We start from the raw sequence: 14342 nt of genomic DNA on the forward strand, positions 1-14342 counted from the left end.
CTCTCCTTTCCTTTCTCTTCTTTTCCTCCTTTCCTCCCACCTTCGCAGAGCCGCCAACCAAATACCAAATCTCTCAGCCAGATGTATACTCAGCACTTCCAGGAGAGCCGCTTGAGTTGCGCTGTCAATTGAGAGACGCCGTCATGATCAGTTGGACTAAGGATGGGGTCCCTTTGGGGCCCGACAATAGGACAGTGATTATTGGGGAGTACTTACAAATTAAGGATGCTACACCCAGAGATTCGGGCCTCTATGCTTGCACTGCTGTTAGGACCCTAGACAGTGATACTCTGTACTTCATTGTAAATGTTACAGGTGAGTGAGTTAAATGTAGGTTTTTGCATGTAGACGCTGTAAAATGTGATATAAAGACACGTTATGCTATAATGTGAAATAACCCACTTGGGCACAGCAAGCTGAGCTGCGTTCTCTAGTTATTTAGGTATTTTCCTCCTTATCCTGACTGTGAGATACACTCTTTGTATATAGAATCATAGAATAGTTAGGGTTGGAAAGGACCTTAAGATTATCAAGTTCCAACCCCCCTGCCATGGGCAGGGACACCTCACAGTAAACCATGCACCCAAGGCTCTGTCCGACCTGGTCTTGAACACCACCAGGGATGGAGCATTCACAACCTCCCTGGGCAACCCATTCCAGTGCCTCACCACCCTTACAGGAAAGAATTTCCTCCTTAGATCCAATCTAAACTTCCCCTGTTTAAGTTTTAACCCATTACCCCTTGTCCTGTCACTACAGTCCCTAATGAAGAGTCCCTCCCCAGCATCCCTATAGGTCCCCTTCAGATACTGGAAGGCTGCTATGAGATCTCCACGCAGCCTTCTCTTCTCCAGGCTGAACAGCCCCAACTTCCTCAGCCTGTCTTCATACAGGAGGTGCTCCAGTCCCCTGAGCATCCTCGTGGCCTCCTCTGGACTTGTTCCAACAGTTCCATGTCCTTTTTTATACTCCTTTTATTTCACAGGATCTACAGTGAGGGTGTTGGAACTAGATGATCTTTTAAGGTCCCATCCAACCCAAACCATTCTGTGAATCTGTGATCAAAATGTGCTGAATAGCTCTCTGTTTTATGCCACGATCAGATTATAGTTGTGGCGATGATAATGCCAGTAGAACGAATACAAGGTCCCGTTCCCCCCCCCCCCATCAGAAGAGGAAAAGGGGTGTCCTACATCCTTTAAGGATAAATAACTCTGGAGACCCTTAGTTCTGTTCAACTGCATGTCTTTAAGAAAAAGAAGAATTAAAAGTAGAAAGAGATTTTTGGAGTCAGCGAGATCCCTATGGAAACTTTGCAGCATTTCAGGAGTATTAGCTAGTTTTGTTAGAATTTTATAAGAATAACACACATTTTGTGGCTGGATTTTCTTTTTCTGTAGCCTCTGCAGAATGTAACATCTGTTCTCCTGATAGATAATCTTAAGATGTAGCATATTGGTTTATTTGTCTTTATTTGGTTTAAAGACTTGATTATTTTTAATGTGCAGATGCTCTTTCCTCTGGGGACGATGAAGATGACAACGATGGGTCCGAGGACTTTGTGAATGACAGCAACCAGATGAGTAAGTAGCAGCCAACTGGCAGAAGTCACTAGCAAGATCCACGTGGAAAATAATGCCCCGTCTTTCACACTCCTGCCTTCAGAGCTTCTTGATTGTTCACTGCATGGGCTGTCAAATAGCGGTTTCTTTGTCCTTCTCCGTTTTCTGTTTCACATAGTTCATATCTTGGAAAAGAAAAAGAGAAATAAACTAATATTCTCCTAAACTTTACTGGTCTGCACTTTCTGTCTCCTTTCTTGCTAGCATTTCTGCGGTTTCCTTTCTTCCTGAACTGAAGTTCAGTCTTTGTCTGGTTTAGACTCTCGCAGATGAACTAACTTCCCCTCAACTTAAGCTGAAATGTAACAGAAGAACCAAAGATCCGGCTCACTTTGTTAAAAGGTGGTATGGAAACTTTAAAAATTAAGTTGTAATGAGGCAAATCCTTCAATCCTTAATCTCGGCAGAAATCTCCCCTGGGAGAATGAGTTTGGAGACAATGAGGTTCTTTTGTCTGCAAAGGACCTCAAGGTTTGTGGCATAGAAAGCAATCCAGCACTAAACCCACATTTTGTGTTACTTATGTGTGATGAAAATGGGCTAAAAGAGTCTTAAACCTATCTGAATGTTAAACTTCAGTCCCTTTGGAGAATTTGGAAAGCTATTAATAGGCTCTAAATAGAACAGTTGCTAAGGAGAGAAAAAAAAAGAAGGTAAAATTCATATTGGTTCCTTATGCCCCTATGTGCTGCTGCAAAATCCCCTCAGTGACTGCTATCACTTGTGCTTTGTAAAGTCAATAACACGCAGAACACAGAAATCCTTCATGGGAGATGTCAGCTAGTTACCAAACACAGTAGCCAGGTAGTATGTTTGCTCGTCAGCCTGATTAGTAGCTGGCAGCTATACTGTATGCTTGAAGTATGATAAAGTACAAGCCTGGCTTGAGCTCCCCTAGTTAGTTACTGTTATATACGACTGCCCCTGGTCTGAAGCTGTGAAACATTAGATGCTATTTAAAATGATATAAGTTGTTAGCTGCCTGTTTGGCCCCTGCCATCTGTTAGTGTGATTAACCCGGTCTGATTCACAGGTGCAGCTTGAAGTGGCTGAGATTAGGCAGCTGGAGGCTGCTCTGACAAAGAATGCGGTGGCAAAGATAATTGGCGAGTTTGGGAAAGGGACACTGCCTTTAAAAGGAGTTGTCTAAGCAAAACTCACCAACCTAGGCAATGTTAGTGTTCCCCTGGAAAGGACTCGTGGGTAGGAATTCCTTTTAGGAGACATCCCTATGTCTGTTATCACTTTAGAGCTTTTTTGGTGTTGGTCAGGAAAGGGCTTGTATGTTTTTGGTGTGTTAGCAAAGACAATTGTGCTTCTAATCTGTGCTGATGCTTTGTGAGCCCAAATGCCTTTTGGAAGAGACAGAAATGAAAAGGACCTGATCTCAAGGCAGCTATGCCTTATAAGATGGTTGTGCAACAGGGAGAAGTACCCAGTGGTCATAGTCATAGAGTTATAAAATGGAGCTCATCCAACCTCCTGCCATGGGCAGGGACACCTTCCACTAGACCACAGTGGTCCAAGCCATGTCCAACCTGGCCTTGAACACTGGAGCAGCATCAGCTTCTCTGGGCAGTGGTGTCTTGTGTAACACTAGTGACGGTCTTGTATTACGAGGTGTCATTGTAAGCTCCGGTTAATCAATCTTGGTTCAGGAGCTGGTGAAAGGTCACTGACGATTTCCATCTGCTGGGGATGGGGTGTGTGCTTCCACAGGGGTCAGTCACACTTTCCCTGCTCAAAGTGAAAGGTGCCTCTACAGTGTGAGCGCACAAGCATTTCAGGTGGCAGGAAGAGTGCAAGCTCTTGTGGTGCAGAAGGGAGGAAACATCAAGAAGACAGATTGCTCCCAACCAGAGCATTGCACAAACAAATCCTGATGAGATTGCTTTCTACAAGGTGCCCACAAACTGCTGCGGCTTCTCGCAAGCTGCAGATGGGTGCAGGGAGCAGCGCAGCCTTCCTCCTGATGTCTGAGGGCTCGATGGGAAGAGTTGGAACCAGAAGACTAAGTGTGGCACCACATCCCTGCAAGTAGTCTGCTTTCAATGAAATGTTGCATCACAGTAACTCGGCTGGATTAAAGCAGCGTTGCTGAAAGAGGGTTGTGATTTGGCAAGATTGGAGCTGTATGAAAGTTAGGGGTGGGACTTGGTGTGGTGCTTTCGCAAACCACTGAACTCTGTGCATCTAGCATCTTCTGAGAGCTCCTTCCCATCGGTGTTCCTCTTCTAGATTTTATATTGCGTCCAGAAGGCCACATCTCATTTAAGACACTGTGTTCCAAGACAGATTGAAAGGCAAGTAAGGAGTTCAGGGGTAGCCAAAGGTCCACCATGAGCATGCTGTGGGGCAGGCAGTGTTGTGTAATGCTCAAATAACCCTTACCGTGTTCTCCTGCCTATGTGAGGCAGAGCCTGGGGAAGTCCACGATCTCCCAAGAGCCCCTGGTTGCTGCTCTGTAAGAGAAGAAGACTTTAAGTGTTTCCTGAGCCATGGTTTGAGCTTTGCAGATCTAAACCGATTTCACTGATAATTTACATACAAATTACAGCTGCGATCATTAAGGATAAGCAATGGAAATTGGCCCGGTTATGCCTTTACTGATGGAAACAAAAGGCCATAGTCTTCAAAGGTTGTTGCTTTTTGATGAAACAATTCTGATAAAGTCCAGCTGTCCTGGCATGTTAATTATGATGTGATGAGGCAGGAAATGGCTGTAGTGCCTTCCACAGGAAACTGAGCCTTGGCATTCTCATTCCTGCATATTTAAAGCAAACCTTTTTAGAGCTGTTTCATTTACGAGGGTAAGTATTCCTTTAAGCTTTTTTAATTCGCCTCAGTTGCAGATATGTTTTTCAGAGACCAAGGTTTTCCAATACAAGCAGAGAGGCTATGGAGGAGATCTAGTGTCATTTTCAAGGCTGCCCAGAAAATACAGCTGCCCTTGAAGTCAGTGGAGGCTGTAAGTGGCTCGGTAGCTGCGAGGAGCAATTCATCCTCAGGAGAGGAGGGCACTTGTGTGTACACATGTGCGTTTGACCATTTGCCCTGTGTGTATTTATAAGCAAAAGGCATGCATAGCAGATTTCACTCTGCGTTTGGTGTCCTTTTAGCTTGACAGATACTTTAACTGTCTGAAAAAAGCACTGTGGTAGATTTGTTCCAGACTGCATCCTGAATAGCTTTTTATTACTTCCAGCTTTTGTTGAAGGGATTAGTGCTTGTGGGGAAGGTGCAGGATTGGTTCTACTGCAAAATAGTCCTCTCTGTCCACAAAAACGGGTTTGTTGGCAACTCGCTTTTTCCCCTTTGTTGCCCTAAAGAGGTGCCTTAGCTTGGTTTTGGAGGGCCACCTCCAAGGACCTTGATCTGGGACTTGGGTTTTGCAAAGCTAAGGGCTGCTCATCATCAGTTCCTACTGGCAGCAGTGGAGGATAATACATTGTTGGTGCTTGTTGCCTCATCTTGTTAAAAGGTAGCCCCAATTTAAGGGATTTCTATAATCTTGACTTGGTGCTGGCAAGGCAACGGCTCATGATGTGGTCCACTGAGATCTACCAACAGTGATTTATTCCGGAGACCCCTGGATAGCCCTGGAGATGCTGCTATTCTGCCTTAAATTCTAGTCAGGCGACTGGAAGCTTTAGGACTTTTTTCCTTATCGCCCTTTAAACAATTTCTTCTGGGCCAAGCAATGGTAAATTGGCACCAAGAACAAAAAGTATCTAAATGCGATCCACATGCTGTTCTTTTCATGCCTTGAAGACGCTCAGAAAGGATGAAACAAGGTTCAAATTCATGAAATCCTTTAGAGTGGAAACCCACTCAAGGGAGCAGCAAAAATAGGATGTTGCCTAGAAGTGTGTTTTAATTAAAGGTCAAATACAACTGGACTTAAAACCTTTGCAGGGGGTTGGTGTGGTCATTTTAGGTGTGCTATTGCCTGGTCAAGGAGCTCGTAGGGCAGGCTTGGAGCTGACTGCTTTAGTAGTCCTTTGTATCAGATAAGTCCAAGTGAAAATTAAAGAGTCCTGAAGTGAAGCAGTCCCCTGGGCAGCCTAATTTCAATTTCACATGCAGGAGATTTGCCTGATTAGATATAATGTATTTGCAGTGGAGTGCAGTGTGGGTCAGCAGGATATTTTCTCCACTAATGAGAGCTCCAAAAGCAATCAGGAATTCCCACCCGTTCCCCTGCTGCTTGTTACTGCTATGAGCTGGAGTCTGCACTGTTGTCACGGTGAACTTTTAACAGTGGTGCTGCCTATTTCCACCTGTCCTGTTAGCAAAGCTGGGATGAGCTGGGTGCTGTCTGTGAGAGAAGCTGGCACTATTATCTATTAATCTGTTACCTAATAGATAGATGATCTATTGATGATCTTTCATCATTAACTATGTTCGTTATTGGTTTTAGTGAATCTGGACGTTTTTCCTCTAAGGACAAATAAAAGCAGTAGAAGGTGCCTTTAGGTTATGCTAATTTAATCTATAAAGAGAAATGCTGTGCGTTAATCACTGTATGAAAGCACAAAATGAGGGCGAGTGTTATGGTTTGTGGATGTTGCTGCCTTTTTCTCTTTTCCCTTCAAACACACTGAGGAGCTGCCAATATACATTGCTACTACCTAGTGAGAAATGGTAGGATGTCTTGAAGCATTTTCAACATGTGATGTCCGCATGTTTTTCTCCAAGCTCCCCTGTAATTCGGGAGCCTTGCGGATTAAGCTGAGGACTGTGTGAGGGGAAGCTTTCCAAGCAGAGTCGTTTCAGCCCGGGGAGTTTCCTTTCCCCTTCTCTCCCTGGCACAGAACTGAGCTGCTTCTCTTTGTTCCTGCCTGCATCCTCCTGGCTTCTTCTCTGCTCCCAGCTCTTCCAGAGAGCAAAGTTTTTTCTCCCTGTGCATTTGTCATATAGGACTCTTATTGGAGCACTTCTCTTCCAGGAGCAGTTTTTTAGAGGGTGAGGGTTGATGAAAGAGGCATATATACAAGAAAACCTGAGGATGAGCTGCACTATAATGCAGCAGAAACCTGGTTACACGAAGCAGCTTGGTTTGGGGAGCTGTTGGTAGCTGGATCCTGACCAACTCTGATGCCATGTTGGAAGCTTCTCCAGAGCTTGGTCCATCCTGCAGAACAGCATCACCATGGGTGAGCTGTGGAACCTGTGCTTCAGAGGTTGTGCTTGCCAGTGACTGTACCCAGGCTCTTTATGCTCTATACGTGCAGGAGGGGGTGTGTGTGACAGACGTGATGAGTAGTGACCATGCTGGCTGAGAAACTGCTGGGTCAGCGTTGTCTTTTTAGGGCGAAATCTGGGCGCTTTGCTCTGTCTGAGGTACCGATATAACTGGTTTGGGTGGTTGATTGGCTTTGACCTGCCACAGTTTACTTTGGCTTTGTGGGAGTTGTGGGTAGGGCACAGTAGTGGTCACCTTGCATTGCCTTGTGCAAGAGTTTTAGCAGTCCAGAGAAAATAATCCTTTTAATATATCGGTACCAACATGTAATTCCCCCTTTTCCTGGTATACTTGTAATGTAATTAGGTCTTTGCGTGTGGTAGCTAATTCCTTTGGTTGGCTTTGTTTAAAGTCTTCTGTTGTTTTAATGTGATCCTGGTTTTAGCAAATAATGTTAACAGTGATTTTCCTTGCATCCCTAATTCACTTCAGTCTGTGTAACAAGTTCTTAGTATTGCAGTTAAGTTTTCAATAGTGACCGGATTTTCTACTTTGATTACATGCACAAATTTGCTTTGCTTTTCTGCTTCATTAATTTTAACACTAATTGCCAACCCACGTATCGTTCTTAGCATCATTATGAGACTTGCTTTTAGAATGTTGCCTTTATACCGAGACGTTGTTAAAGGGTTTATTCCTGTATTTTCTATCCAGCTGTATTTTTATTTAGAGAGGGGGGTAGCAGGATTTCTGAGTTTGCACTGATTGTAAGAACTGCTATAAATATTTGAGGAACGGAAGAGTTTATTTATAGTGGAGTGTTAGGCTGCTAATGAAGGAAATGAAACAGGGCTGAGAGAAATGGAGTTATTTTTCTGGACCCCTCTAGTCCTAAAAATTCCACACTAATCTGATTTGCTTCAGGAAAACTCGATTGTAAAAGAAATTAATGTTTCCTACTATTAAACATGAATCTTTAACTTTTAAAAATACCTGTTTTGGTGAGACAACTGAAGCAATGCCACGAAGACTGTGCAATGTAGCCAAAGTGGTGCATGGATGCGGAGCATGGGATAACCTTGTATATGGATGTATCTATCCAGATTTGCTTCTCAGGGGGTTAAACGCGATGGGTAGTTGTGTGTTTTGCTCTGCTGTGTTTCCTGTGCTGGTACAGGACAAGTGGTTGAGAACTTGGTTGAAAGGGGGGTTTTCCATGTATTCCGTAGGCTCCTCGTGTGGACACAGACAGGGCCAGGGCATGGCAAGGAGGGAGTGAGTGAGCCAGGAGAGCCTTGCCAGGCACTACTAAAAGTGATCATTTCAGTAAATGTAGGCTGAGAGAAGTATTCATTTTGTGCCTTGGTGTTGGTCTTGTTCAATTTGGGCTTTGACAGGCTCATGAGAGTGGGAAATCCCAGCAAAAATGATGAATGCTGTTACTGAGTTTTCCTGATCCACATGTGCTCATTTTCTTCCTCCTTGGTTAACGTTTCAGAAATACATTCCATTTGTAAATAGATTTCAGTAGTTTCTGTGACAGTAACAACACAGTTCACCTTGCCATCGTACAGTGTAAGTTTTAGCATGCTGCCAGGCAGGTAGCTATGTTTATCCACCTTCTAACACATGGAGAGAGGTTAAGGCTGATGCTTCCGACAGCTCTTCTGACTTGGTCTGTCTGGCTTTGCAGCCGAAGTCAAAGAATTCAAAGTTTGCTGAGCACTCGCAGTAACTCAGCTTGAAGTTAAGTGTCTCATCATTTGAGTCACTGAAAACTCAGTCCCTCTGTTTTACTTGACACACACAAACCAATGTGGTTAATTATTGGGATTTCATCATAAATGGTGTACTCAAAGCTGCAGACTGAGCCATTTGAAAAACTGGTCCACACTTGCAGCATATGACTTCCAGTCATGTACTCAAACCATGTTTAATATGTGCAACTCTTTATGTCCTTACGGAAGGGGCTGGAAAGGGAGCTCAGTTTCCAAGTACTGATGTTTCTGGGTGTATTTCCTTGCAACAGGGGCACCCTATTGGACACACACAGACAAAATGGAGAAAAGGCTTCATGCGGTGCCAGCGGCGAACACCGTCAAGTTTCGTTGTCCGGCGATGGGAAACCCAACGCCGACCATGCGATGGCTGAAAAATGGGAAAGAGTTTAAACAAGAGCATCGCATTGGTGGATATAAGGTAAGAACTCACAATGGGGTTTTGCGATTTCTCTCATTGACCAAGGCTGTGAAAAAAACCAAAACTGAACTTGAAGTCAACAGAAAACTTGGATCAAATGTAGAAGCAAAAAAAAAGAGTAATTGTTTTCTTCTGGGGACGGGTGGGTGGTTTCTTTGGCAGTTACTGAGCATTAATTCTCTCTCTATATATAACTTTTGTCAAAATCAGGCTTCTGACATAGCAGTGCAGCTAAGAATTTTATAGAGAGACTTATTTGGAAAGCCAAAGACTGACTTTGCAAAGTGGAGTAAGACTATTTTGCTCTATTCATTTTTGACTGCTTTGTTAAAAACGTGGCCATCCACCCTGGTGATAGTAAGCAGTTTAATAAAGGAAGGGTTGTAAGTCAAAAGTTGTTATTTTCTATAGAGTTTATGGTCTGTGAAACTGAAATGGGAAGCAGAATTTGAGGGGAAAGTAACAGCAATTACTTTAACAAGGGTTTGTTTGAATTTTAAGCAGCTTAGATTAGATGTTTCATTCTAAATTGGTGGTTACTGATTAAGAGAGAGGTTTAGGGAGGCCATCTCGCTCTGTGGGTTAGTGCATGGACCTTTAACCCCCCGGTATCTGCCTAGGTCAGGTCAGAAGTCAGGATTCGGTCATCTTATCCCACTCCTTGCACGAATGGGAGTGTGTGACTTCAATGGCAGGTTGCTGTTCAAGCACTGCCCTTGCCATCCTGCCTGCATTTGTGGGTTACCTGAACTTCTTCTGTGGAGCTTCTGCCAGTGGCGTCCTCACCCAGCATCTCGGGGCTTCTCTGCAAAGACGAGAAGTTTATGAGTTAGTCACTTTGTGTCACGCTGCAAGCCCCAACCTAGAACTTGTTCAGAGCAATTTCTAATGCTAATTAAGACAGAAGTTAACTGCCTTTGTCCAGATGACACAGTAAGCTCAAGACTGAGTCTTGGGGTACCTCACTGCTGTCTTACCCCGGTAACTGCAGTATCTTTGGGGTGCCACATTTTGCAATGCCCTGATGGAGTCGGGGTGTATGTTTCTTCGTGTGCTGTTGACTCGGATCCTGCTTGGTACAAAAACCCTAAGTTTTCCAGTGCAGAGGAGGAGAAGCTGTAGTCTCCTTTCCTCTCTAGCTGGATTTACTGTAGAAAGTGTCAATTTTTCCAACATTTGTGTTAGCACAGAGCGAAGCCCAGAAAATCTCTCTGCATGAACACTAATTATCTAAGTAGACTTTTCCATCTATGTTTGCTTACACCATAAATTACTGTTGCTTATGAGTGTACACCTGGCAACACCTTCTGCCTTTCATAACGCTGCAGAGTGTTAACGAATTGGCTCCAATTCAGTGATTTTCACCTTTCTCAGTGCTTTTCTAAAACCAAAAGGAAGGCAATTAAAAAACAACCCAAACACCAAACCCAAACTAATCCTGTCTTGGAAAATAATAGTAACTGTTTTGGTACTAACTGGGGCATTATTTAAACCCTTTATACCTCACAAAGGGGAAATGGAAATATCACTCCTGAAAATCATGCAGGAAAATGTGTATCTTACAAGGCAGGGATGGAGATACCTGATGTCTGGTTTGGGAGGATGGTCTTTGATGGGGTAAATCAGCACTTGTGGGGCTCTGTGCTGCCCCTGCAACCTTGTGTTAGGATTCTGCATGAGCTCATTTAGACTTGAGCCCGTTAAGTGCCACAGGTTGAATTTTTGCTCGTATTAAACATATACAATTTCATAGGTATGTATGTACTCTGGGACAAAACCACAGATGCCTATTTCTAAAGCCACCTGGATCAGCGAAGTATATGCCTGTAATTCTCAGTCATAACTTCTTACCTCTCTTTAGTCTGAGAGAAGTAAAGAGGGGGCACAGCTGTGGATTTTAGACTTTCTTGTTGCTCAGAAATACATCAAATGTTAAATGATCTGGTAGCATTTACTTAGAGGATCATAGAATCAACTAGGCTGGAAAAGACCTTTAAGATCATGAAGTCCAAACTAATCGTTGCCATTCTGCTTATCAAATCCATGTATATTCTAGTGTCTGTTGGTGGTTTAAATAGCCATCTTTTTTGTTTTCAGTGAATGGGTGTTAAAGAATGAGTCCTCCAGAGCTTCTGGAGCCTGTGTTCTCTTCTTGTAGAGGGGCAGGTTGAGGTCGTTATGGGCTTATCCAAATTTATTCTGGAGTAAAGAGAGAATTGTATTTTCTTGTATTGCATGTCTTTACTGACGAACTTGTAATGAAGGAATCCTCAGAAAGGACTGGTTTGTTTTCAGCCAGATATCACAGCAACTCAAGATAATTCTTGTATGATAGCTTGTCTTGAATCTGAGCGTTGCTACATGTAAAGCATTTCTGCTGGAACTCTCCATAATACTTTGAGCAAATAGAATAGCTGGAACCAAGCTTGGCCGTATCTGCCATGACCAGTTGATGTAACACCATCTGTCCTTTTCGGAAGAGGCAATCATCCCTTGAAGACTTTAAGAGCAATGTAAAAATAAGGAAAACATGAAGATTTCCACTAATCCTGCAGCCACCTCTCTCCTGCTTCCTTGAGCTAAGAAATCTCTTCTTTGTATGCTCTTTATCACAATCAGATAGTGGCCTGTAGTACTTTGTCCTTCAGACCGGGGAATATCTTGAGTCAATTTGCACTCAGTCAGGCTAGCAGGAGGGTGTATGTGCTGCCCAAGATAGCTTCCAGAGTGAAATTCCTCCACCGTGACTAATTCTGGGTGGTGAATTTCAAATTTGAACCTTCAATGATTTTTCAAGGTATACACAAAATTCTGACAAAAAATCATTTATTGAATGTCTAAGTCCTTTATAGTTGTGTTTTTATATCTGCCTCTAAAGTGATGATAGCTCTTGCTTGTGCAATTAAAGGCATTTTATAATTTCTTTGAATGAATAATCTACATCCTCCGTGAGAGACCACAGGAGCCTTTACTTTTCTATACACCACCCAGAAAGTAAATGTATTTCTATCAGTTGGTACTATTTAAGCATTAACAGGTGTGTGTGTTTTCACATGTGCATTTTGATAAACTTCATCACTACAGTTGTCTTAAACACATTTAGATTCAGGCAGGTAAATACAGAGTAAAGAAAGAGTTCTGACTCTATAGGAACTGTAAAAGCCTATGGCTTTTGCATGGACGTTCTGCATTTGTTCTCTCTACCTGAGCTGATTTTGTGGGGAATCACATTTTTACACAGTCCTAGAATGGTTTGCGTTGGGAGGACCTTAAAGCTCATCCACTTCCAACCCCTGCCATAGGCAGGGACACCTTCCACTAGAGCAGGTTGCTCCAAGCCCCTGTGTCCAACCTGGCCTTGAACACTGCCAGGGATGGGGCAGCCACAGCTTCTCTGGGTACCATGTAACAACACCTCACTACTTTCACAGGAAATAATTCCCCTATGTCAAGAAGAGGCAATGGCAAATAGAGAGGGATACTCTGAAGACCAGGTAATGGAGTAGATTCTCCAGGATTTTGAAAAGAAATCAATATGAGCTAAGATTTCTGGGAATAAAATAGTAGAAATAATAGCTGGCAAGGAGCTAGTCAGGTTGAAGAACTGGAAAGGTTTTTGAATGCGTCTGTGGACACATCCTTTTCTGGACTCTCTAGGCCTGGTGAGGATATTCCCGCTTTCAGCAGCTTGTTGCTGCCCTCCGTGATTTTTTCCTAGTGGATTAGTGTGTATGAGTTCCCTAATATGTCTGCCAGATAAGCTGTCATCTGTTTAAACAGCTTCAATGGACCCTGTTGGTATTATCTATGGAAACTTATTAGGGAATATTTGGAGAGCTGTAGCACTGGTGTCTTCAGTTAGAAGGGCCCTAGTGAGCAACCAGGAGGGAGCTTATGGCTTTAACCTGCATTACCGAAGAGGCCATCTATTTGCAACTTCAATCATAACAGTGGGGTTGGTTTTGTTTTGTTTGGCATTTGGTTAATGGACTTGGACTTGATGATCTTAAAGGTCTTTTCATAGAATCATAGAATAGTTAGGGTTGGAAAGGACCTTAAAGTCATCTAGTTCCAAACTAGATGTTTCTATGATTCTGTGATTTTGGTGCTGGTTGTAATGGCTCTAGTTTTACTCCCCAAGGACAGGCTTTGTTGGGACTAGGGTGTGACAACACGTTACTTGAAAAGACCATGTTAACGAAGACTGTATGATCATGGTGTTGGTTGCACGGATGTGGCACGACCATTGTGTTTCTGAGAATGAAAGGTTGAATTTGGAGTCTTCAGTGGGAGAAGATGCTGTCATCCCCAGCAAAGGGGACTTTTTCTGGGCATTCAATCCTGCACTTGTAACCAGAAAGCGCTAAGCCAACAAGCTGGATCTAGTTGAATCCAGATCCATGTCATAAATCCTGTTGTGTGACAATGTGTCTTATGTGCTTTGGGCCTCTACAGCAGTTGTTTAGCTTAAACTGAAGAGTTTCAAGCTGTTGTTTTACGATAAAGATATTATCTCCTCTTATTGGAGTTACAAGAAGGGGAATTGCACAAATACTTTTTAATATTGCCATCCAGTGTATCCACTTGTGGGTGTAAGTTAGTTATGTTTTCTTATTGGATGCTAAACAATTTCTTGTGTTTTCCTATCAAACTAATTACTTACAGCTTGTTAGGAATTTTTATGCTGTTTTAACTTCCATGCAGCCATGATTTGTTCTTCCTGTTTTGTGATCAGATTGGTTAAAAACCCTTGCTCTGATTCCGAGAAGCATGATGTAACTTGTAGTGGCAAAAGGTTCAGGTCACTTTGACCAAATCTCCATCAAAATAGCTTGCAAGGAAGTAAAATAGCAAAACTATGTAGCTGCTGTATTTGTTATTTTCCGGTGGTTTATGGCAGTAATTCTTCCTGACCCAAACTTTGACTTTCAAGGTTGCATAGCAGAGTAACAGCACAGTAACACTAAAACTCTTTCTAGCTTTATAAAATCGCTTTGTAGTTCTTGATAGTGTGGAAAGAAAATAAATCAATACACCATAACGGGACAATAATAATATAATCTAGCTAAAGAGCTAATTAATAGCTGGGGGCACTATGAAAACCAGGAACCCCTTACAGAGAGGACTCTTCTTCCAAGATCTGAACTGGAACTATTTTTCCTCCAGCAAATATGAGGGCTAAGCTCTTTGCGCTGGGGATAGGGCCCTGTGCAGCCTTTTCCTGCTGGATAGGGACCTCCACAATCGTCATTCACAAAGCAGGATTTCAGACCTATGGTTGTAATGATGTTTTAAGAATGTATAGTTACTGGAAGTGTTGCTGGTCCATAAATTCT

General features: G+C 43.0%; 1 protein-coding gene across 10 annotated transcripts in view; it reads left to right on the forward strand.

Annotated features, from left to right (window-relative positions):
• Positions 1 to 14342, forward strand: part of FGFR2 (fibroblast growth factor receptor 2) — an 87125-nt gene that overhangs the window by 20393 nt on the left and 52390 nt on the right. For 5 of the 10 annotated variants that reach the window (XM_061458587.1, XM_061458590.1, XM_061458589.1 and 2 more), the window contains exons 3-5: positions 49 to 315; positions 1509 to 1583; positions 8837 to 9006. In XM_061458587.1, coding sequence (XP_061314571.1) covers positions 49 to 315; positions 1509 to 1583; positions 8837 to 9006 — 512 coding nt within the window. The remainder of the gene's footprint in view (positions 1 to 48; positions 316 to 1508; positions 1584 to 8836; positions 9007 to 14342) is intronic. The other 5 variants (XM_061458595.1, XM_061458596.1, XM_061458597.1 and 2 more) reach the window with 2 other exon arrangements.

This window comes from Pezoporus flaviventris, unplaced genomic scaffold, assembly GCF_033815535.1.
Source record: "Pezoporus flaviventris isolate CSIRO_AGI_PZ_B2104156 unplaced genomic scaffold, CSIRO_AGI_Pfla_v1 ptg000029l, whole genome shotgun sequence".
Taxonomy (NCBI): domain Eukaryota; kingdom Metazoa; phylum Chordata; class Aves; order Psittaciformes; family Psittacidae; genus Pezoporus; species Pezoporus flaviventris.